This window comes from Camelus ferus, chromosome 5, assembly GCF_009834535.1.
Source record: "Camelus ferus isolate YT-003-E chromosome 5, BCGSAC_Cfer_1.0, whole genome shotgun sequence".
NCBI classification, from domain to species: Eukaryota; Metazoa; Chordata; class Mammalia; order Artiodactyla; family Camelidae; genus Camelus; species Camelus ferus.
In genome coordinates this window covers 15,757,314-15,781,854 of record NC_045700.1, presented here as the reverse complement: position 1 = coordinate 15,781,854, position 24,541 = coordinate 15,757,314, and the positions used below count along the sequence as shown (strand labels likewise).

General features: G+C 43.1%; 1 protein-coding gene across 2 annotated transcripts in view; it reads left to right on the top strand.

Moving 5' to 3' along the window:
* The window catches only part of NCKAP5 (NCK associated protein 5), an 829,955-nt gene that overhangs the window by 40,090 nt on the left and 765,324 nt on the right, over positions 1–24,541 (top strand). For both annotated transcript variants that reach the window (XM_032479328.1, XM_032479329.1), the window contains exon 2: positions 3,678–3,807. In XM_032479328.1, coding sequence (XP_032335219.1) covers positions 3,739–3,807 — 69 coding nt within the window. In that variant the 5' untranslated portion in view covers positions 3,678–3,738. The remainder of the gene's footprint in view (positions 1–3,677; positions 3,808–24,541) is intronic.

Sequence of the window (24,541 nt, the reverse complement as noted above, 5' to 3'; positions counted from 1 at the left end):
GACATACTCATTTTCCCTCTAGACCCGCGGCCCTTGCAGGGTTTATGTATGTGAGGACATGTGCTTTCCCCACAGCCCCGGCAGCGGAGAGTATCAGCCTTCCTGACTTTGCCTTTGTGGGCCCCTCTTCTTTCCATATTGACTCGTCCTGCCTGCCATTTTTTTTTTCCTTTTGGATGGCCTTGCTTTGCTCCTCTTGGATAACTTACTTCGATCCTGTCCATGATTGTTTTATGATTTAATTCACACATTTTCAAGGTCTTGAAGTTGGAGGTAGTACATGCACTTAGGCTGGTAACTGGCCAGGGTGCATTGCTGCAGCTGCACTGCTTGTTTTCATTGACTATGTCCTTCTGATCGGTCAGTATCTGTGGCATATCAATTGCTAAGTGTTTTTGAATGTCAATCTCTGCCTGTAATAATTAGCATCATATAGTATGAAAAGAAATTGACCAGATAAAGCTGTTCAGTCAGCCTTCTACATAGCAGACTAGACTGAGAACTGTCAAAAACATCTCTGTTTCTCAAAACAACAGCCTCGCTAAGCCTATTATGCACCATGAAATCCAGTCTCTAGAGCTGCTGCTTAATGAGTTTAATCATATTTACCAGAAGGGATAATCAGTATATCTAACATTGAAAGCTTGCCTACTGTGTGATCTTTAAGTGGATCATCACATTAATCATCACAACAACCCTACTATGAAGAAGGTCCTATTGTTAATATCCTTTCATAGATGAATCAGCTGAAGCTTAAATAGGTTAAATAACTTGTTTACCATGATCAGCGAGTAAGATGCAGAGAATCAACCCTAAGATTTAACCACTGTGTTTAGAACAAACAAGTGAGCTTGGCCTCCAAGACTGTGCATGATCTAGGTGTCGCTTCTGTCTCAGAACTTTCCCCACACACTCTCTCCCTAGCTCTTTGTTCCTAAGAAACTGGTCCCCTGTCCAGGGGCACACAAACCTCTTTCCCAGCTCCTTCCCAGTTGAAAGACTGGTCCCTCTACCTATAATGCTCTTTACCCATGTTTTTACATGGCTGTCTCCTACCCTTACCATTCTAGCTTAAATTTTCTCCCCTTCCACATACTTGACCCTCTGTTACACCAACTGGGGGTTGTTCCTTTGTAGCAACTGCGTATCACATTTTGGAGTGGTTTGCTTGTTTATGCTCTATATCCTACCACAGAATATAATTTCCACAAAGGCAGGGACTTGGTTTCATCTGTATGTGACTTTGTCACCAACACCAAAGTACTAAGTCCTCCCTTCATTAGGCACTTAATAAATATGTGCTAAATGCCAAAGTATTATCGATTGTGACTTACCCAACCTTAAAGCTCTTTGGAACAAGACTTAGGAGGGCATGTTTTTTGATGGAGGGGAAGTCTCAGGGCCTGAGTAGTCTCGGTAGCTGGATTCATCATTACACAAAGTATTCTGAGCTACGAGCGCATACAGTCACTGAGATGCGGATGGGCCTGCAAAGTGGGTGGGAACAGCTGAAAGCAAGGTAAGATAAGCTCCCTCAAACAAATCTCAGTTGACTAATGGTTTTACCTAAAGTATCGTCGTAGAACTACTTTTGTTCTGAAAAATTTTACTGACAAGCAAATACTCAGAACTTACTGTATGTAAAGAACTGTCTCAGGTGATGATAGTGATTAATAAGGAAAGTCCCTCAGGACTTCTATGAAACTTGGGAGCAAAAGGAATGAATCATTGCCAAATGGAGTAACTAAGAAGGTCTTGTGAAGAGGGTGGGACTAGAGCCAGGCACCGGGGCAAAGGGAGAATTAGACCAGATGGAGGTGAAAAGTATGATCAAACGCGTGGTCTCAGGAATGTGCTTAGTGTGTGAGGGGGATGGTAAAAGACTGGTTGGCAGGAAGTAGACAAACATGATGTTGCAAAAATTGGATTTTATCCTGAATTCAGAATGGACTAGGAGTCTCTGAGTGAACCAGTAATGAATTAAAATGAGTATTCCTAAAGGTGAGAGATGGAATGACTAAGATGGAGGAGGGTCCCTATACTGGAAAAGAAGCCCAGCAGTTTCCTGCAATTGACTGTAACTTGGGCAGACCCTGCCTGGGGTACAGCTGTCTCAACCCTCTTCCTGGCGGAGGAAACCAAGAGAAGGCAGCCACATACTGTGTGCGGGCTGTGAGGTCGACTCTGTTGCATCCTCGTTAAATTTGGAGCAATTGAGATAATTCTAAAAACTATTTCTTCTCAATTTTATTAGAAACTGGTATAGTATTTTATTAAGTTCACCTCTTCTATATCAGCAGTACAATGGCTGATATAAAATGTGTTTTGTTCTGATTATGAGCAATTTTTGTACCTCACAGTACCTTCTGAATCATCAAAGACATATTAAATTATGTCGACTTGTATTTAAGGTTAACTGGTTTTTAATGTAATCTGTGCATAATTATAACTTACATGTGAGCTGTAATTTATTGCCTTTAAACCATTTCACGTACGTAATTTCATTGCCATTGTTATGTTTTTGCTGTTGAGAAAGATGAGCTTCAGAGAGCCTAAATGACTTGTCCCAGGTCACTTGGCTAGTGGATAGGAAAGCCTGGGTTCAAACCTATTTCTTTTTATTTTTTCCTTCCTTTTTAAAAATTGAAGTATAGTCAGTTTTCAATGTTGTGTCAATTTCTGATGTAAAGCATAATATTTCAGTCATACATATACACAAATATATTCGTTTTCATATTCTTTTTCATTATAGGTTACTACAAGATATTGAACATAGTTCCCTGTGCTAAACCTATTTTTTTTTTATTTCAAGTGTTTTACATCTTGGTGAAAACTAAGCCAGTGCTTAATACATGTGATACATCCATACTAACCAGAATACTGAATTATTCTAGATCATTCTAGAATAAGCAGTCTCATTGGAGTGCAGGGGTTAACTCTATCTGATTTTTTTTTCCCAGAGTGGGGAAGGTAATTAGGTTAATTAGTTAATTAATTAATTAATTAATTATTTTAATGGAGGTACTGGGGATTGAACCCAGGACTTCATGCATGCTAAGCATGCACTCTACCACTGAGCTGTACCCTCCTCCTCCACTCTCTGATTTGATGACATGCAGTGGGGGCTCCAATGTTCATTGACAATAATGATGTCATCACCATTTATCAACCTGTCCCAAAGGCAAGGCATCTTATCAGATTCCTCAAATATGTTTAAATGAAGTATTTTTTAAGTTAAATATTGACAGTAACATGCATATGTCAGTTTCCCCGCATTGGGTCTCGGACTCAACAGCTCTTGGATATGGAGCATGGCTCTGCCGGTTTGATCTCATGGAATTTGCAGACAGCATTATGTGCACAGTAACAGAATGATCCTGCCGGATGGAGAGAGGTCGGGTGTGAAGCAATCGTGGCATGAAATGGACTGTTTGCTTTTTTCCACAGTCTGCTGATTCGACCTGCAAACCCATTCCCCAACTCCATTACAAAACCTGTGAAAACACAGGGGCCTCCATAAAGGCGTCTCTGATATTGGCAACTGGTTGGATTAAGAGAGCCCAGTTCTCAGCTTATGATTTGGGTATTTGGGCTTCGACCCTTGTTCCTGGTTAGAAAGTTAAAAACAAGGGTCTAAACACTGTTCACTCAGTAAAACACATGTTCGCTTTTTGCAGTGACCCTGGAAACAGAAGGGGAATTCTTATAAATCACAAAGGAAAATAAATAACTTCACCCATGGAGGGAAAGAGACAGCTTGAGAAAAGAGACTTTGGAAAAAGGCTGTCTCTAGATAGCAGTCTTGTGGTAAGTACTAAATATTCATTTACCCCTCTATATGTTTTGGCTTAAAATGCATTATTCTTTGACTGTTACTTCCTGAACCTGGTCCTGTGCTTTTGAAACCTTGATTCCAGTTACCCCATTAGCAATATCCCCAGAGATTTTATTTCACTTGTTTTTCACAAAGTCAAAAGCCAGCCAATTATTGGAATGTTTGTATAGCGTCCTAATAGGCAAATGTCATAATCTGTCAACATTATATATAATTACATTAATTCCAGCTGAAGTAGATTTTAACCTATACAAAAACACTACTGTACAGCTGATGCCAAGTGCCAAGCCTATATATAGTGTTCCATCACCCATTTATCTTCACTTTGGTAGTAAGTTGAACAAGAATTCAGTAGAGTTTCAAATATTGAAGAGTGAAGAAAATCTCTGAGATCTTCCTAGGTATGTAAAATATGTTCAATGATCCATAAACTCTTTGTAAAAGTTTTAATGCCTCTTTTCATTAAACAACTTGGTTGGGTTTGCGTTCGCATATGAGTACCTGGTCAGTCAAAGGAGATGGACTAAGTCACTGATTTCTGAAGGTTGGCCATTCTTTCACAGTCTCTGAGCTCAGACGTGTGGGTCACCTATTCAATGATGCATATGAGCTGAGCCAGACATCAAATGAAGCAAGGAACTCCTTTCTCTTTTGGTCATCCACTGAAATAGAGATGTAGCTTAGTTCCTTCTTTTGCATGTTGTTTTGGGACGTGTTTTATTCATTTGTGTACGCCCCGCACCTGGCTCAGAGTTGGAGTCAGAAGAGGTGTCCAATACAGTATCTGTGGAATTGATTTATCAGTAGTCCTTTTCCAACTCTGCTGCTGTAGGTCTGGCTTTGTCAGTGTCTAGATTAGCTATTTACCCCAAGACTGCTGAGGCTTCACATCACAGACTGTTCCTAAATGTGAGTTTCTGGGAATTGAGGAAATAATTACACTGAAGTTCTGTGTCTAGTTCTTCACTTATTTTTAGAGTCAACTTCCGTGTCTCTGGGCTGTGCACAGAGCAACATACCTTCAGAGGCTAAGAACTCTTATAGGATTTTAAATACTTCTCCCAGCAGTAGGATCGTCTTCTCATCTCTGAGGTCTTTCTATCTCCAGGTTAAGTGTGGTGAAAATAGTACGTGTGTGCACATGTTCACGTGTGTGTGTGTGTGTGTGTGTGTGTGTGTGTGTCTGTTATGTGTCTATACCCTTTGCAACTTCTGGGGAAATTTAGAATAAAAAGATAATTTCTCAGCCTCTCCTTTTTTTCTTTGCCAGAGAAAATACTTCTTACATATCAACCTGCCAGTAGGGTCTGTCTTATGCGTAGCCGGGGACAAGGGTGCTCGTGTTGTATGAGAGGAACAGCACAAGACGGATTCCCTTAACTCAAAAGTGTCGTCCTTGCTGATTAATTCCTAGAGCCCTCAATTCTGCCTTACGTCCCGGAGAAGATGCAAAGACCCTAGAAAAACAAGCGTGCTCCGCTGTTGTCTTTCAACCGTTCGCAGTAGTCCTCATTAATAAAAGGTCTTGCATCATCCCCAGATGTCAGCCAGTTGAGCAGAATTTTGATGAGGGAGTTGGGAAACAAAAGGATGAAGAGCACAGAGTGCTGGCCTGCAGGGTTGGGCTGGGGCAGGTGGGGGACGGGAGGTGGATTATCCCCAGGGCATTGGGCACCTGAAAATCAGAGAAATTTCAATGGAATTCTTGCCTGCATTTAAATTTGCCTCAGGGACAGATTTGACTGTGAGCATCAATCAAAGCCCATCCTATTACCTGTGCTAGCTGAAAACCCTAGACCAAGCTTGCTGGTCCCCAATGATATGTCCCCTGAGTCTTGTGGGGGCTTTGAATCTATTTCTTGACTTACAGCTTAAAAGAACATTGTGAAAATGAGAACGTGTTGCTTGACACCACCTGTGAAACGTCATCCCGTTAAATCTCTCTAAATGATGCTTAGGAGAGCTTTTACACTAGTAAAATGTCGTCCTTATGTCCTAGAGGCACATTGCGTGTGACATCAGCACGTGCATATTGGGAAAATCCTGAAAAAGAATGTGCTCTCCTATGACTATGTCCCACTGTACGGGGATGCTTAATGCTGTTCATCAGTCTACTACTTCAGCCCTGTGGCTATGATTTCACCCTCTGATTTACTGTTACATTCTTTCCTCATATAAGATGCTGCCCCTGGGACAATGACGGCAAGATTTGTGTTGAGACCCAGTGAAAGGCCCTTGAGTAAATTTTACTGTGATTGTCAGAAAGAGAGATAGGGGATGAGATCAAAGCCAACTGGCCCCTAAAGGACTTGAACCCAAGACCTTGCCCTCCTCTTTGGCTCCATGCTGAAACCACACAAATAACTAGACAAGAAGCACACAGGGCTAATTCTCCATCAAGGTTGCTGTGAAATACAAGGAAAAAAAAAAAAAAAAGAGAAACACCTGACATCATATTACACACTCTTCATTCCCAAGGCATAATTATTTTACTTAATTTTATTCTGTTCTGTGTTATTTTAATACCGTAGATTGCTAAATTGGGAGTGGATTATCTGGTCCCCTCACTTTGCAGAAAAAATTGATAATAATCAGCAAGGTTAAACACTTTTCCTGAGGTGGCACAACTAGGGTATAACCAAGAGTAGAAGTGAGGTTTCCTACCTGTCACTTCGGGTCCTTGTCTTTCATTCTGTAATAATAACCCAGTAAGAAAAGAGCCTTTGGAAAACTGAACAGAGGAAAGAGAAATATACTAAACTCTGAAGTCTTGAAATTCCACCACCGTAATGATTATGACCTGTAATTTGGAGAGTTAGAAGGCCCAGAGGTAATTTCCACTTTCAGATTTTACAGGGAAAAAAACTTCCTTAGCATGTACTGCAAGAATAGGGTACTATTAACTTCATTACATTTTTTTCATCTTACATAATCAAATCATGAAGTGTTGAGTAGAAATTATAGCTTCCTTGCAACAGGTTTTAAAATTTTTATGCTGGAGAAACCACAGAATGAAAAAAACAAAAACAAAAAACCAAAAACAAAAAAAACCTCACAGTCCAAATCCTGAAAAAAAAAAAAAAAAAAAGCTCCAAATGGGAGATGTGAGTTTGTGGTCCTTAGTTACAGGACCTTGGTTACACATGCTTTTGGGACGTGACACAGGGGAGAGTTGGAGTATGTGTGTGTGTGTGAGTGTGTGTGTGTATGTGTGTATGTGTATACCCCGGTAATGCTACAGTATTCCTTGATGTTGATGATTTTACTTGATAAGTCACCCCTTTAAAGAAGAAAGTGATAGGTTAAGTGCAATTGAAATGAAAAATATGGTTCAATGTAGGGAGTAAAGACCCCAAGAGAAAGACCAGCGACTACGCATTTGCTTCCCCCAGCAGGAGTGGGCCAAGTAGCCGCGTCTTCACGGCAAGTATCGTCTTCTCTCTGATAACAATAAACATCACCCCAGAAATCGAGGCCTCTTCTTGACCCAGGGCTGTTCAGCCCACCCCAGGATGCTTTTTGATCAGAATAAAATCAGCATCTCACACTGTGCTTTTCTATTTGCAAGAATCATTCCCAGGCTGTGTGTCTGGGTATTTGCCACTTGTGGCTGCGATAGCATTTAGCGGACGAGAAGGCTGATGGCTGAATTATCTTTTGTACTGGCTCACGTTTCAGAGCACAGATTCTCTTTTAATTTGGGGGAAAAGTACTTTTTGCTTTTAAGCACAGAAAGGAGTAACAGCTTCTCTTATGAATGATGAATTCCTGGTGGTCCCCTCAATCGTTTCTCCCTCATGCAAAGGGAGACACAGGGATGGTCATACTGGCTCCTCAGATATGACAGCAGCGCAATTTTGATAGACTCGTGGAGGCATGAAAGGCCCCACACAGGTCCTTCAATTCATCCTTCAGCCTCTTGATGGTTGGCATCCAAATCTTTAGAGTCATTAGGCCTTGTCGAGGCTCCTGTTAACTATATCGGTCCAAAAGCATCATGGAAACCCTGCTTTACATTTGAGACATTTTAGGAGTTATCGGATGTGCTGGACAGTTGCTACTCTCCCCTCCAGATCCCCTCCATCCTTCTCTACCTGGCTATGCACCCTGGGAGGATATACCACATGGACCTTGTCAAAAAGATCCCTGGTATTTTGGCAAGTCGTTGAGTTTGGCCAATGGGATGACCTAGCAGGACATCAGAGGTTGGGAGAAGAGAAAGGTTGTGATGATCGTTTTCCTGCTCAGCTCGTGGACCACAGTAACGGGCTATTCTGCCTAAGGCCCCAGTGCGGGGCAACCCTCTCCCACCACTCTAGATGCAGGTCTAACCACAGGGTTCTGTGTTCTGGTACCTTCTCTCTCCCCATGGCCCCTGCAGGCTTTTGGTAGTAATGACTCCTAGGTGTTGCCAGCCCATCTCCTGTTGGTTTGGCTTTAGGTCTGCTCCCACTTTAATAAATAGATTCTTTACCAAAATCTCCTCAGTCAGATGGTTTGAGTGTCATCTTTCCTGCAGGGTGCCCCTAACTAATATAAGGAAATACTCCGTCTCAAAGGGTTTGTAGTTCATTTGTAGACTCTGACCTAATAAGCAGCAAAAATAACATAACGTGGAGAAGGTAAACAGGCATGATGCTGACAGGGATAAGAGTAGAGACTGTTCAGGAAGGACATAAGGAGGCACCATGGAAAAGCTGTCGTTAGAGCTGTGCTTTGGAACAATGGAGAGATTTTGGTGGGTGAAGATTTGGAAGAGACAGAAAAGGCAATCCAAGGATCTTGTCCTCTGCCCTTCGTGACAACTCATTTCATGGCTGAATTGCTTTTTCCTGGGAAAACTTCTTCCTCATATCAAATTGTGATAGTTAATTTTATATGTCAACATGTTTGGGCTAAGGGATGCCCAGATAGCTGACCAAACCTTATTTCTGGGTGTGTCTGTGAGGGTGTGTCCGGAAGAGATAAGCATTTGCACTGGTAGAAGGAATAAAGAAGACTGCCTTAACCAGAGTGGGTGGGTACCCACCTGATGTGCTGAGGGCCTGAAAAGAACAGAAAGGCAGAGGATAGGTGAATTTGCTCTCTGCGCAAGCCAGCATATCCGTCTTCTGTCCTCGGAAGACATGGGTCCTCCTGGTTCTCCGGCCCTTGGACTCAGACTGGGACTCATATCATTGGCTCCCTGCTTCTCAGGCCTTGGGGTTTGGAGTCAGCTACACAAGCAGCTTTCCGGCGCCTCCAGCTCATAGCAATGGGACTTCTCAGCCTCCATAATCATGTGTGCGATCTCTTACCATAAATCTCTGTATTTACACACGTACACACACACAGAAACAGAACTGTAAACTGACTAATACACACATTTGAATCTCCACTCTTTTATCTTCGGTTATTTCTCCCCATTTAGTGATTGGAAGTTATTCCAAAGCAGGGGTCAGCAAACTCTGTAAATGGCCAGAGATTGAGGAGTTGAGGTTTTGCCAGCCCAAATGAGCAGTCATAGGCACTCCCCTCCACCGTGGTGGCGGGAAAGCTGCCCAGACAAGACATGGTAAGTGGTGGGGGCTCATGTGCCAGCAAAACTTTAGCTACAAAGACAGGCAGCAGGCTGGATTCTACAGGCTCTCTGAACACGTTAGAGAAATGGGGAACTTGAAAGCCCTGGTTTGCTTTCCCTGAGTGCTGACTTTCTGAGTAGTGACTTGTATGTACCCTCAGGATGGCTGAAACAGCAAGGCAGGCAAAGGGGTGGGTTTGGGCTGTTAAGCAAAGATGCAGGTACTCAAGTGGAAAGAAGTTGAGCAAAGGGAAATGTTCTAGAAACTTCAGACTCACAGAGACTTTTTCCTAAGCACAAAATAGAGACACGGTTAGTGTTGCTCAGTGCAGCCGCTGGATTGCGAATACTAAGGAAAAAACTGCATCTTGTAATGCTCAGCATTTCTGTAGCTTTCTCTACTGTCTTGGTGCTGCCACCTCTCACTGGAAGGACACTGTGCAGAAGCTACCAGGTTGCTGGAGATTTCTAGCTACTCAAATCCCAGCTACCCTTGACCTCTTCTACTAATGGAAGCATACATAAAGTACGGTTTACTCAGTGCCTCTGACCACTGGGCAAAGGCCAAGTTGTCCTCTGGGAAGCCTGACCTTTGTTCTCTGGGATCAAAATCCCTTGAGATTTCCCAGGTAAACATGAAGTGGAGCAGGGTCAAGGAATGAGAGGGAGCTTTTTATTCCCCAACTGCTTCATTCCCTGTAAAAGGGCGGCTCTCCTAACCATCTTCTAGGTGTCCTGAGAAGAACAGGCCGGGCAGGTGAAGGAAGGTGTGGTGATGTCTGAGGATCCAGCCAAGGCCTTTTTTAGGAAAAAGCAGCAGTGGAGAACAGACTAGCTTTGGTCTGGGCTAGTAACCTTTCTCAAGTGGTATGCTGCATCTTTAACTGTGCCCCTTGAAAGTAGGCAGTGGTAGAACTTAAAGGATGTGTCAGATCTTTACCCAGTGAATCTACCCACCAGCATAGCCGAGCCCATCATGACAGGTCAAGAGAATGCTAGAGAAATGTCCTGTCCAGCTGCCCTCCAGCAGCACGGATCCCTGGGAACTATGGATAGATTTGGGGCAGATGGGTTGGGAGAAGGCAGGAGAGGCTTGACCAGGTGGGCACAGCCCATGATACCAGGTTGCTAAGAGTTTTAAAGTGGCTCCAGACAAACAGAAAGAGATCAGAACCCAGTAAGAACCATACTGGGAGGGAGGTTAAAGATTTCAGCAACATTACTCCTGAGAACAGTGTCTGAATGGAGGACAGGACAGAGGAGCAGACGTAGAATACGTCCAAGTGGTGGATTAGGGTACGTCAGCCGTGGGGGCTGGTTGACTCTAACTTGGAGGCCACTTCAGCCGACATCTCAGCAAGTTCAGACAGAGAATCATGCATCGAGTCTCCACCAGGCTGGCTTCCTCCCCTTAGTAATAATAGCGGTAGTTCATTGAGGCTTACTCTGTGCTGGCTCAATGCTTTAGATGGAAACTGTCATTTAATATGCATGGCAACCCTTGAAGGTAGGAACTCTAATTATTCCCATTTTTCAAATAAGGAGTCTGAAACTTAATGAGCTAATCAGGCTCCCTCAAGGCTATAGGACGGCAAAAGGAAATAGAGTGAGTGATAGCTTTGGGATTTCAACTCGGGTCTGGCTACCTCGAGACTACGCTGTGCTGTATAGCTTGGGGGCAAAAAATGGTTTTCTGCCAGTGACTGTGAGCTCCTCACATGGAGCTTTCCTACCTTAAAGGGCTCCAGCCTCACTTTAGCACATCTGTTGTATCTCTGCCTCCTGATGCGGAGAGGCTAGGCCTGATTTTGGTAAAAGAGTTGTCAAAGGGGCAGAGGTGGGGAGGCAACTGTAAGCATTTTTCTGAGGAGTGAGTCCGTAGGTATAATCAGATGCTTAAAGGTATCTGACTCAAGAATGGTCAGGTAGCTCCACCTACCATTCGTCTAGTAAGTCCAGGCTGTAGCACCTGCACACAGATGGCTTCTCTTGCTCGGGTCACAGAGCAGGATCTCAGCCACACCTGACTCTGTCACCTGTGCTTAGCTGCCGCAGGGAGTGCTGACTGCCTGCCTCGGAGGTAGCTCTGTGCATATGTAGCATCTCAGAGATCACTAAATCAAAATAGGAACTGGGAACGTTTTGAAAACCCTTTGCAAGTGCTTTGTATAGAGAGATGATGAAATGATACTGCTTCTATTGTAGAAATAAGTATAAATGGAGCAGAGATGTTCGCTCCACATGTTCTGTGTTTTCTTAGAGCTCAGAGGTCTGCTTGTCATTCTCCCGGTGTCTCACCATCTTTCAACAATGGGAGTCATCAGATCATACGAGTTTCCATGGCAACCGAGTTTTCTACACCATCCTCTGGCAGCCTAAGATTATTCCCGCAGCAGACTCTCTAGTGCTTTGTCCATCACAAGAGGTAGAGCTTTCATCGATCTCCTTAGAAGCAGGTCCTCAAACCCAAAAAGGTAGCTAGGTATTCTCTCTGATAGGTGTTTGCTTTTCTTTCTAGAGTTTCTAACTGATGCACACGGGAATTAAGCACCTACTAGGTCTCAAGCACTGTGAAGCCAGTGCTGAGAAAGGCAAAGCATGATTTCTGCTTTACAAAGCTTTAAAGATTCTAATCACATATACGAAAATCATAATAATACCAGAAGGCATACAACTGTGAAAGCAACAAGAGTGATGGGATTTAGAAAGAAGAGGTTGCTCTCTGGCTGTATTGACCAGGGTGGGCTTCCCCAGGGAGGAGAGCTTTCATGTCCCCCTTTAGGAAATTGGTCCAGATTAATCTATGGTGTCTCTCAGTTCCTGGAAGCAGAAATTTAAGAGAGCCACAATGTCTTAAAAGAACAGACTATGGCTCCAAGGTGCCTGGCTTATACTTGAGGAATTGCTGAGACCCTAAGAAAGCTCTATTGTGAGCTTGAATTATCGTCTTAACTTTCCTCTTTCCCCCTCTTGCCACCCCTCCCCACCCTTCTATTAATATTCACTTACCCACACATCCTGGTGCCAGGCAAAATGTACCTCACAGATAAATCACTTTTATTTTCCTTTCTTCTCCTTCATTTATCAGCGTATGTTATACCAACTGTATATATATTAGCTGCGTTTCAGCAGCTTAACTGTCTGACACTAATTTACCACCCTGCACTATAGTTCATTATTATCAATTAATATTTATTAAGCATTCCTGGGGTTCGTGGCTGTGAATTAGGCAGTGTTTTCATTATTTTCTATTGCGTCGCCATGTTCCGTTGACTTGGCTCAGCCTAGCCAGTATTTATGATCTTTCTGCCAATGTTCTATTCATGTGACAGCCCTCATATTCATCCCAGTTTCAATTAATATTTCAAGAGCAAATCCAGGAGCCATCGTATTAAAACGCTTCACTTAACACCAGATGCACTGCCTCGATCCTGCCCCTTTCATGTATTAATTTTGCAGTTCTCTCCTCACACAGAATCCCATTTGTCTGGGCTGCTCTCTACAAGCCCAGACAGTGGTTCCTGCTGGTTCCTTTGCATTCCAGGCAGTTCCAGATGTTTCCTCCTCATAAATTTCAGCCCCTTAACTAGGCTTAATGGGTCATAATTGTCCATTTCCAAAGAAGCCTCTGAGGTTTGCTTGCCTTCTGTTTTTCAGCGCCTTTTTGGTTCTTGGTTGGAAGCCGTTGTCTTCAGCTTGGTAGGTTTCCTAATACAATTAATCCATTGACTGCTATCATGCACATGGATGTGTTGAGGGAAATAAAATCATTTGGTCTGGTGAGTTCTGGGACCCATCTGTCAGAGCCAGCAGATAAGGAGGCTCAGGGGCTGTTGGCCTTTTTGTGAGATGGAGCTGTGCTCAGAGGCTTGCTATCCCTGGAGACGGTGAGGCCTGGAAGGCTGGTAGGAGTCGGCATGGATGGTTGCAGTGCTGAGCTGAAGTCCTTGAAGGCACCAACTAGGTATGACCGGGAAGCAGCTAGTACAGTCATCCCCTCCTTCTTGAGTGGAATCCTAGCTAGATGGCAGTGAGAGGAGCTATTGGAGATCTCCGGGCCACATTTGCAGCTCTGCAGAATGTCTGACCTCATTCCTGTTTGGTGAGGTGCAGCAGGGAGGAAGTGAGGGGAAGAGAAAGCCACGTCTCACATGGTTAGCATTTGTCATCCTCTTAGGAGGACCTGAGTAAATTTCTATAGTTTTGCCTATGAAGATTGTGCATCAACAATCTTGCTTCCTTACTTACTGTGTCAGTCGAGGTTCTAGAAGGAAACAGATGGCACATTGAGCCCGATGATGGAGGAGCATTTAGTAAGGAGTCTCTTTGCCAAGGGGCGATGGGATGCAGGGACCTGACATGACAGCAGTGCAGCACCCCGAGGTTGGAAACAGCGGGGAGCCATTCAGTTACCTTGCTAAGCCTAAAAGGGCAGGGCAAGGGGAGGAGGTGGCTACAGAACCATGTGCCCATAAGGAGGGAGCCACTTGGCAGCAAATGTCACCTTAGATGGAAGGACACAGCCAACCAGCAGGGAGGGGATCAGGACATGAAAACTCCCACCATGGTCCCCGCCTGCTCTCCAGGCTCCTGCCTGCACCTCCCATTTGTCAAACCCAATTGGAAGCCAGAGGGCAAGATGCCCACAGAGCACCCTGGGGCCCAGAGCAGGGTGGAGAAGGGTAGACAATGGGTGTGTAGGGTTCGACAGGAAGTGTTCGGTGCATTTATCCTACATAATGTGTACCCCATCTCAGTCCCTCTCTTCTGACATTTCTAGGAGGAGAAGGATACACTCTCCTAAATCAGACTGGCTTATTATTTACATATCATTAGAAATGGGTTCCTGCATGTGACTTTCTAGTCGGATTTACCGACTTGGTTTGACCAGAACAATATGATGTCACACCTTCAGAAGAGGAGTTCCAGGTGGCCAGTGACATGGTCTTCTCTTCAGGGGTCCTGATAAAAATGCCTGGTGCAGGGTAGGTATGTGTGGTGTGATGGCTGGGGTACAAGGAATGTGGTACAGCGGATTCATCACTGGGTTGGAACTCTAGGTCTGCAGATTTGAGCTTGAGGTGAACCCTTTAGTAGATATGTGGCCCCCAGCAACTTTGGGAAACTCTCTGAATCTCTGTGTCCTCAGTAGTGGGGCTGCCATGGGGGTAACGTGAAATAAAGAAGAGGCTGTTTTGGAGATTGTCGGGCTGTATGCAGATGAAACGTTTTGCTGTTACAGCAGTGGTGTAGCTCTTACCAGCTAAATTGCAGCTTATCAAAAATCTGTGCAGCAGAAACATGCACTGAGAGCCTACTACATACAGAGCACTCTTTTAAAAGGGTACAGTGGAAAGGGATCCCATGTAATGTAATGGAAAGAGCATGGGCTGGCCAGAGAATTAGCCTGAACCGGATTTGAATCTCAACCTGCCAAGCTTGGCCATGCTGCTTACCTTCTCTGAGCCGCTGTGTTCCCCTCCACATGAAGAGGTGCTAATCTCTTCCTGGAAGAGATGTGGGGAGAATTAAGGGAAAGGAGTCAGAGTGCTCAGCGCTGTGCTTGGCGTGCCTTCTCCTCTGTGCTGAGAAATATGAGCTGGCAGCCATGGGGACCCCAGATGGCAGTTTTCTTTGTCTGCAGATGGAAGGAGGCATTCAGAAAAGATGTTTTTTCTTTTAAATATGTGGTTTGCATTTATTCATATATGATGTTTCAAACCTGAATGGCAGATCCATGATGTTATCAGCCAGAAATGTTCACCCAGGTTAACTACAGGCTGTGCCGAGCCCAACCTCGGATTCCTTCCTTCTTAGTCCAATGGCTCAGTATTGGACCAAGGCCCCTATTAATGAGCTGTTCTCCAGATCCTCTTATATGGAGCGTTATATTTTTCTGGAACTTTTGGCCTACTGCTGTCACCCTTGAAGCCCAGCCAATGTCTATTTATAACAGGCAGCTTTATTCTAAAGGCCTCCCAAAGTGCCCGTGGTCTTCCAGGCGAGCGTACAATGACCTGCTGTGCGCAGGGTCCCGCTGGGTCTTCGGCCCCAGGCCCTGGGCCCCTGATAGAATCAGGCTGGAGGCCCGGGCCCCAGAGTCCTCCTTTGTCTGTCTGATGCTGTCAGTTGCTTTGAGCTGTGCCAGCTCAGAGCAGTGGGAGATGAGATTTGGGGAAGGGGCTGGGGATCATTTCCCATGTGACTCCCTCTCTTTACTTCGATGGGGGAGAAAAGACTCGGACGGGTCGACTGCGGGAAAGATTTCCCACTACATAAAGAGAACGAAAAAGGAAACGGGGGCCCGGTGGCCTCTTGCCAAGCCCCAGGAATGCGCCAGTCCTGGGAATTGGCCCCTGGCCAGCCTCCTCAGAGGCTGCTGACTTGGGAAAACTGGCCCCCTGGCCGCTGCCAAGAATGCAGACAATGGTCTTTTGGAGAGTACACTTTTGAAAGTTAGGCTTTTTGTTTTATGATCACCAAAGGTAACATTTATTGGACACCTACATATGCATGCCAAGAGATAAAATGCATGATTGGAAGTCAGTGTAACTTAAACCGAGCAGAAATGCCAGGGTTCTCATATAATCTTTATAGCCTGCTTCTAATTAGGGCCTAATCCTTCACTCAGGTACATGGCTACCTTAAACGTGAGCACTGAGTGGTACTGAAATTCTAGAATCAAAATTAGTTTGTAAGTGCTAAAGTGAGCTGGATTATGTCACCTGAGAAGGCTGACATAAATGAAATCAGTTTCTCCAGTTGTCATTTGGTTGAGAAAGGATTTTGAGAGAATGAAGCATGGAACTGGTGTGTTCTGATGAAGGGGAAGAGGCCAAGATCCAGCCATTGGTTCAGGACAGAGTAGCTATGACATATAGAGTAATGAATTCTGAGATGGAAAGAGGGGGACCGATTTACACACTCCCCTCAGTGTGTAATCACATTGTATGAAATGAAGATGATGGTGTTATGGAAAAATCAGATGACCTTAAAATATTCCATCTGATTTTTAGTTCCCATCTGAATTAGTGGTGTTGATGTTGATGATGATAATGATAATAATAATGATAATAATAATAATAGCAACTAATTTTTATTGCATTGTTTTTACAAAGCATTTACTGTATCCTTGGTGCTGGACTTAAATATTTCACTTTTGTTAGCACGTTTAATTTTCACAAGTCTATAGGGAGGGACTATAATCTCCCCATTGCACAGATAGAGAAACTGAGGCTCAGGAATTAAGTGACTTCTCCAAGATAACATGACTAGTAAACACTAGTAAAAACATGGGACTCCCCGTGTAGCCTGTGGGAGAGGCTTTGCTTTTTAACCCCTTGTTCTGCGTGGTCTCTGTTCTGCTTTCCCTGAGTCCTGGGGCCAGAAGCTAGATAGAATGACTTTTAGACTTGAAATGCTTCTAGAAATGTGGTGACCTGCCCCCAACTGTGCTCCTTTGAAGGAGCAGTAGGGAGGCCTGCCCTCAGTTGCAATAAAAAAAAAGGCAGTCCTTTCTCAAATCTTAGGGAAATAGTAAGATAATAGGTACATTTTCTCAATTTTAAATTTTCCATTGAAATTTAAAAAGACTTTTAAGAAATTATGAATTTGTTCTGACAGAAACAGAAGTAAAGAGACTAGTATGATGAACCCCCATGTAGCTTTGGCAAAGTTTCAACAACCCTTCAAAGCTTTTCTAGAAAACAGAAACCTTTGGCATCTGCTTCCCCCAACCAAGAAAGGTCATCAATGAGCATGAAAAAAAAAAGGCAGTCTTACTGGAAAGCTCTCGCTTCTCATACCTGCCCTGTCCACGTGTATCCTGAGTACATTTCAAAGTTGAAAAGTGTTCCTCTCTGGGCTTTGATCGGGGGCTTTCTGGCTTCCCTTTTTCATGGCAATGTGACGGGATGCTCTCAGGATGCTGTCTTCTGTAGGATCTGTGCCCGTAGCTTCAGGGGCCATTTTACAGTGGTTCTTCTCAATGCAGATCCCCCTTGGCTTGGAGCTCTTTACGTCACATATCAGTGTTGCCTCCCTCATGCTTAGAAACCTTCCTCTGTATTGCAATGAGATGTCCCATCAGGATTCTGAGCAGTGGGAAGCATGGAGAGGCACCAGGAAAAGGGGCAGGGCGGAGACCCTCACACCTTGTTTTCAGAAAGTTCTATTGATGCGAACTCAGAGTTGCACAAAAGATGCATCAATGGTTGCTTTTTCCTCTTTCCAGAGAAATTCCTCACATAACAAAGGACTCACCAGAAGGTTTCTTTAAATAGACTTTCATGCATTTTAAACTGAATTGAATCCTCAATTCACTTTGTGGTAGTGGTTTCCCATGGAGCTACATGCTCAGCATCAGACCTTTTTGTTCTTACGGCAGAAAACAGATCACAGATGGTCTTTGGGGTTGGAGTTCTTTTCCCAGGAGCCCTGACGGGGCTGGAGAGCCTGTCATCATGCAGGGAGGGAGTTTTCAGTCAGGGAAAGAAGAGGAAAGTCCCCACCCGGACTCCCAGGCCTCGGCTCCTCCCTGGAAGAGTCTTTCTTCCTTTCCTCCCTCTTGACAGCCCCGGTGTGCTTCCTGATAAAGAATGGGTGGTATCTTACAGCTCATCCAAGCCACTCAGACACCTTCATTACCCTCCTGCATGTCTCTGAAAGACTCTTCTGGAATGTGGTCCTATAAATGTTGTTCCCTCCTTGCAGATTATATCAATTAAACATACTATGGAGCCCAATCCTCTGAATAAATGGAAGAGAAAGTAGAAAGGGGAGAAATAGTTTAGATGTAGATTATTACTCATTTGTCACGTACTGGACCTGGCACTGACCTCTGTTACATATTTGAATGAATCCTTTATGCTGGAGAGGGTGTGGAGAAAAGGGTGCAGCCAGTATGGAAAACAGTATGGAGATTCCTCAAAAAACTAAAAATAGATTTACCATATGATCCAGCAATCCCACTCCAGGGCATATATCCAGAGAAAACTCTTAATTTGAAAAGATACATGCACCACAGTGTTCATAGCAGCACTATTTACAATGGCCAAGACATGGAAACAACCTAAATGTCCATCAACAGATGACTGGATAAAGAAGTTGTAGTATATTTATACAATGGAATACTACTCAGCCATAAAGAAGAATAAAATGATGTCATTTGCAGAACATGCATGAACCTGGAGATAATCATTCTAAGTGAAGTAAGTCAGAAAGAGAAAGAAAACACCATATGATATCACTTATATGTGGAATCTAAAAAAGAGACTTATTTACAAAAGAGAAACAGATTCACACACATAGAAAACAAACTTATAGTTACTAGAGGGGAAGGGGGTAGGAATGGGTAAATTGGGAGTTCGAGGTTTGTAGATACTAACTACTATATATAAATTAGAGAAAGAACAAGTTTCTTCTGTATAGTACAGGGAACTATAGTATCTTGTAGTAACCTATAATAAAAAAGAATATGAAAAGGAATATATGTATGTACATGCATGAATAAAACATTATGCTGTACACCAAAAACTGACTATACTCCAAAAAAAATCCTTTATTCTGGAAATATGTATTGTGCTTGATTGGTCTAAGAATTCTTTGGTCAACAAGGCAGATACTGTCCTTATCCTGTGGAGCTTACACTCAAATAAGTTCTCCCAACAACCTGTGAAGTGGGTATTATACTTCCTATTTTAGAGACACAGAAACCTGAGGCTCAGGAAGGTTAAATAACTTGCCCCACGTCACACAAGTTAGTAAGCATCAGCGCTTTGTTTCAGTCCCAGAACCAAGTCTGACTGAAAGCCAGTTGCTTGGTTTTTCTCTACCCGTACTCTTTGCAACACTCAGTGAAGGCTCAAATCTATATTTCTTTGATAATTGAAGATTCTCAGGAAATAACAACAACCAAAATCCCCTGGTTTGAAATGAGGAATGAACTAGGGTGAGACTTAGTATAATAGTAGCCGAAAGATACTTAATCTTTTTTCCAATGTGGTTACTGGATCCCCAGTGGGAAATTGGAAAAGTGTATACAGTGGTTATTAGTGAAAGCACAGCCTTGCAAGTCCCCCATCTGGCATTTGAAGTCCTTTGCCCAGAGAGGATCAGCCACCCTGTTGATAAGCATATGGCTGCAGGGCCCCCTTAGAAATAAAAGACTGGCTGATAGAAATGACATCCAGCTCTTAGTGTCACAAAGTAAAACCCAGCCCCGCTCCTGCCGAGCTGTGTGCCCTTCTCAGATCCTTTCACCTTTCCTGAGCCTCTGTTTTCTCTGGGACTTATGTCAGAATCAAGTGACACAAGGGCAAAACAACAAAAAAAAATTGAGAAAATTGAGAAAGTTAAAAATTATAGCCTAGTAACAGTGCAAACCGTCACAACGTAGAAACAGGGTGAGGAAGAGGGGCGTTGACTGTTCACAGTTAGACCCCCAGTGCTTTGGGGAGGGCAGCTTTCAAAGTGTTCCTAGAATGGCTGAGTGAAAGAAGAAATGAAGGATAACAGTCACTCTAATAAAATAAAACCAAAGTGTCCTTGCAGTGACAGTGGTTTTGTCCCTTTACTGTGTCATGATAGCCACTACGTAAAGCTTTATTCTAGTGAGTACTGTGAGCGAGCCATACACACACTTTTTTTTTCCTATAGAGAACAATTTTATTTTATTTAAAAAAATGTTTATTGAGGTGTAGTTGATTTACAGTGTTAGTTTCAGAGGTACAGCAAAGTGATTCAGTTATACATATACATATATATGTATTTTTTATTTTCAGATTCTTTTCCATTAGATGTTATTACAAGAAATTGCATATAGTTCCCTGTGCTCTACAGTAGGTCCTTGTTGTTTATCTATTTTATATACAGTAACATGTGTCTGTTAATCCCCAACCCCTAATTTATCCCTCCCCACCCTTTCCCCTTTGGTAACCGTCATTTGTTTTCTACACACTCTTAGTTACATAACCAATGGTGGCTGGCCCCTGAGAGCTGGAGGTGCAGCTGTCTACTCTCAGATGCCCAGGAAGCAGCTCTCACATCTGGATATGATCTAAGATCCTGGCAGATCCCCGCCATCACATATAGCAAGGAAAAGGGAACCCTCCTACACTGTTGGTGGGAATGTAGTTTGGTGCAGCCATTATGGAAAACAGTATGGAGATTCCTCAAAAGACTGAAAATAGACTTACCAGATGATCCAGCAATCCCACTCCTGGGCACATATCCAGAGGGAACCTTAATTTAAAAAGATACATGCATCCCAATGTTCATAGCAGCACTATTTACAATAGCCAAGACATGGAAACAACCTGGATGTCCATCGACAGATGACTGGATAAAGAAGCTGTGGTATATTTATACAATAGAATACTACTCAGTCATAAATAATAATAAAATAATGCTATTTGTGGCAACATGGATGGACCTGGAGAATGTCATTCTAAGTGAAGTATGCCAGAAAGAGAAAGAAAAATACCATATGATATCACTTATATGTGGAATCTAAAAAAAAAAAGCCAAACGAACTTATTTACAAAACAGAAACAGACTCACAGACATAGAAAACAAAACTATGGTTATCAGGGGGATAAGTGGTTGAGAAGGGATAAATTGGGAGTTCGAGATTTGCAGATAGTAACTAATATATAAAAAAAAGATAAACAACAAGTCTATACTCTTATAGCACAGGAAACTATATTCAATATCTTGTAGTAACTTACGGTGAAAAAGAATATGAAAGTGAATGTATGTATGTTCCTATATGACTGAATTATTGTGCTCTACACCAGAAAATGATACAAAATTGTAAATTGACTATACTTCAATAAAAATATATATTAAAAAAAAGAAAAGGTGTCTCCATCCCAGGCCCCACCTCCTCCAGGAGCTTCAGCGTTTCCCAGACACGTCTGCAAGCTGACCATTTATCCTTCCATGTATCAAATTTTCATTGGGCACCTTGTGTACAAGGCTCTGTGCTCCTATTAAAAATTTTAAAAAATCAAGCTGTCTTAAAAATTCAGATTTTTTTTCTTGGAATTTCTGCCCTTCTTCCTTCAGAGCTCTGCGGAGGGCTCCTGTGGAAAACTGCACAGATGGGAGTCACAGAAGCTCAAAGCACGTGCTGTGAAGAGCTGCGTTCAGGAATCCTTCCCTGCTTTGGCCCTTCATGGATGTCGAGAGTGGAATGTGGGTGTATGACATTAAGAAGAAAGAGGGCAGAGAACAGAGTCAGTCTTGAGGCTGGAATAACCCTCTAGAGACAGGATAGTGACTTTTCAGCCAAAGGAAAAAGAGAAGCCAGAAAAAAGGAGCAAACAATCATAACCACACTCACACATACAAAACTGCTTTCCAATAATTGGATCCAGTTTCTTCTCTGCTCTCTCCGCCCTCAGAAAATGAGCCAGCGTTTCTGTGATGTCCCAGGGTGAGCAAGGACCGTGGTCCATAGTATCTGCATGGGTGGGGTGCAAGGGCCCCTGAATTGGCACATCTCAACCTGAGCATTATAACTTTCTGCCTATCTCCAAAATGGGGTGAATTCAGTACATTTGAGAAAAGGCATTTATGAACCAGGTGAAGATAGGTGCAAATAGACTAGACAGAGCCTTGTGCGGAGTTCTGAGATGCTGGGGAAACACAAGGCCAGACACCAAAGCAGCAGGCACTGTTGGACACAAGGTGGCTGGGCTCTCAGACATGCTCCCAGGAATGAGGGCTGCCGGTCAGGGGTTGGATGCTAATGCCCCTCCCCTACCGAACTTGGTGGTAGGGGTCCTTGTCCCGTGGTTCAGATAGTCCCAGGATGACTGGAAATGGATCAGGGCCACATGGTGATATTTCTTAAAACTAGTTATCTGAGAGAATTCATGGAAAATTGAATGGGGTGAGGTTTCACACTTGACTAAGTTCACCATCATCCATGACAACGTGCAAATTGATCCTTTAGAAAAGTTAATAACTTAGCCGCTGTTAATAGTAACCAGTTAGATCTGAACATCAAGGCTAATCAAATCAAGATTTCTGTGTCTATGTTCTTTGTAGACACACCTATATAATGCATTGATTAAATGAATAAACACAACTTTAATTCTGAATGTATAATTAAAATGCTTGGGCTCTCTGTTCATATTTTATAAATGAAAAAAAATTTTATTAGTAAAGTTAAATTTGCTGGAGTCTCAGTTCAAAACACATCTGTGGGATAAGTTCTTGTACTTCTGTTTGGGTGAGACATTTTAAGGATACGATTTTCGTATATCAATTACTGAGTTCCTTAGTTTGATTCACAAGGGTTAAGATCTAACTTCTATTTTGAGTCTGGCCAACTCACTTCTATAAGAAAATGCATTCATGGTTATCACTGCCATGTTCCCCATCTATAGCCCAGTGCCCAGCCCACAGAGGGCTCAGTAAATGCTTGGGGAGTGAACTGCCTAGTGTCTGCAGACTCCACACTTTTGATCCCAGCTTTGTCACTGAGTCACTCTGGACAATTCTCCTTTTTCTTCTGAGTTGTAGCTTCACCTTTTTGTCTTTGTGATTAGAGGATGGGGTCCAGTGTTCTCTCAGGTTCCTTGGATCTCAGTGATTCTGTGATATTAATGCCCAGCATGAGGAGTTGAATAAATGGTCAGGCCTCACTGGTTTGGAAGCTTTGGAGTAGACTGTCTGTGTGACCTGATATTTTTTAAAGGACTGAAGCTTAAGACTTTAAAAATTTATATTATAGTTGAACCAACAGCAAGTAGAAAATTTTTTTGTTGGTTTTGAAAAATAAACAAATCATTTACTGATTGACATTGCCTTGCCAATCTAAAATCAAGCATATAAGTTCTTTTATTTTTTAAGTCCTATCTTGGAAAAGGAAAGGGAGGGGAGAAATGAAAAGACGGAAGAGTTTGAAGACTGTCTGAGCATGATTGCAGTGAGGTCAGTAGGAAAACAAGCTCCGCTGGCTCCCAGACTCAAGGACACGACTGCAGAAGGGTGTGGACTAAGCCTCTTGGGGCAGGGACCGCTCTCTTCTTCATATCCCTTGAGCAGGGTAGAGAGCCTGGCCCAATAGATGCCAGTTGAACGAATGATGACAAACTGCTGAACAATGGCTGTGGTGCTAAGGGTCTGGGGGAAGGTCTCCAAAGCCAGCGAAGCCCCAGGAAACAGGAGTGGCCTTGACTGATGGCTCCCACTGGGTACCCATTTTGAACTTGAGAACTTGGTCAATCAGATGAGTGCGTGGCATCAAATGATCTTTCTCGGCACAAAGTAGATGTTCAGTAATATCTATTAAATGAATAAATGCATAAAGAGACATCCAAGTTTTTAAATGCCTTGGGTCCTTTTCATAAAATTTCATGTTTTTGTGGCAAGATGACCTAGACTCAGCAGACTTCAGATTGAATAATCCTACATTTCCAGGTAATAAACTGCCAACTCATGAATGTTTATAGTGTTTGTGCTTCTCAATCCTCGTGAGTAACCTGAGAAACTATTTGAAAAATAGCTTTGGGTCTGAAACAAGCTGGGATCCACTCTTTACGTCTGAAAGGCAGGGCTCTGCAAAATGAGAACGCTTGGGCTTTTGTGTCACTTTTCCTTGGCATTGAGCTGTGGGCTGCTTTTTGATGAGGGGGCAGGAAGATGTGTCTGCTTGGCATGGGTTGCATCGTATGACCTTTGAAAACATGTTTAAGAGATTCCATTTAGTTTGTGCGTTTTTAGAACCCAGAGATCATTGAGATAGAAAGATGAGTATTCTCTTCTCTTGTGATAGTAATTTAACTTGCAAATCAGCTTTTGGGGTTCAATATTTATCTCACATACAGATAATACAAAACTTTTCTTTCTGACTAAAGGCTGGTTCATTTTACCAGTGTGGTACTGGGTCTCAAGTGAAAAGTAACTCATAGTCATTTGGTGTAAGTCCTTATGACTTTGGTCACATCTGCAAAAGTTGCAAGCAAAAAGATAAAGCCATCGACACCTGGCAGGTCCAATCCAGTAATTGGAATGTTACTAATAAATTCCCAGTTAGTCTTACAGGGCTGCCTCCTCCCTATGCAAAGAAAACAGTCTTGGCTTGGCGACCTGTATTTGAGCTCAGATAATATTGTCACCCAGCAAGTTCTGCGAAT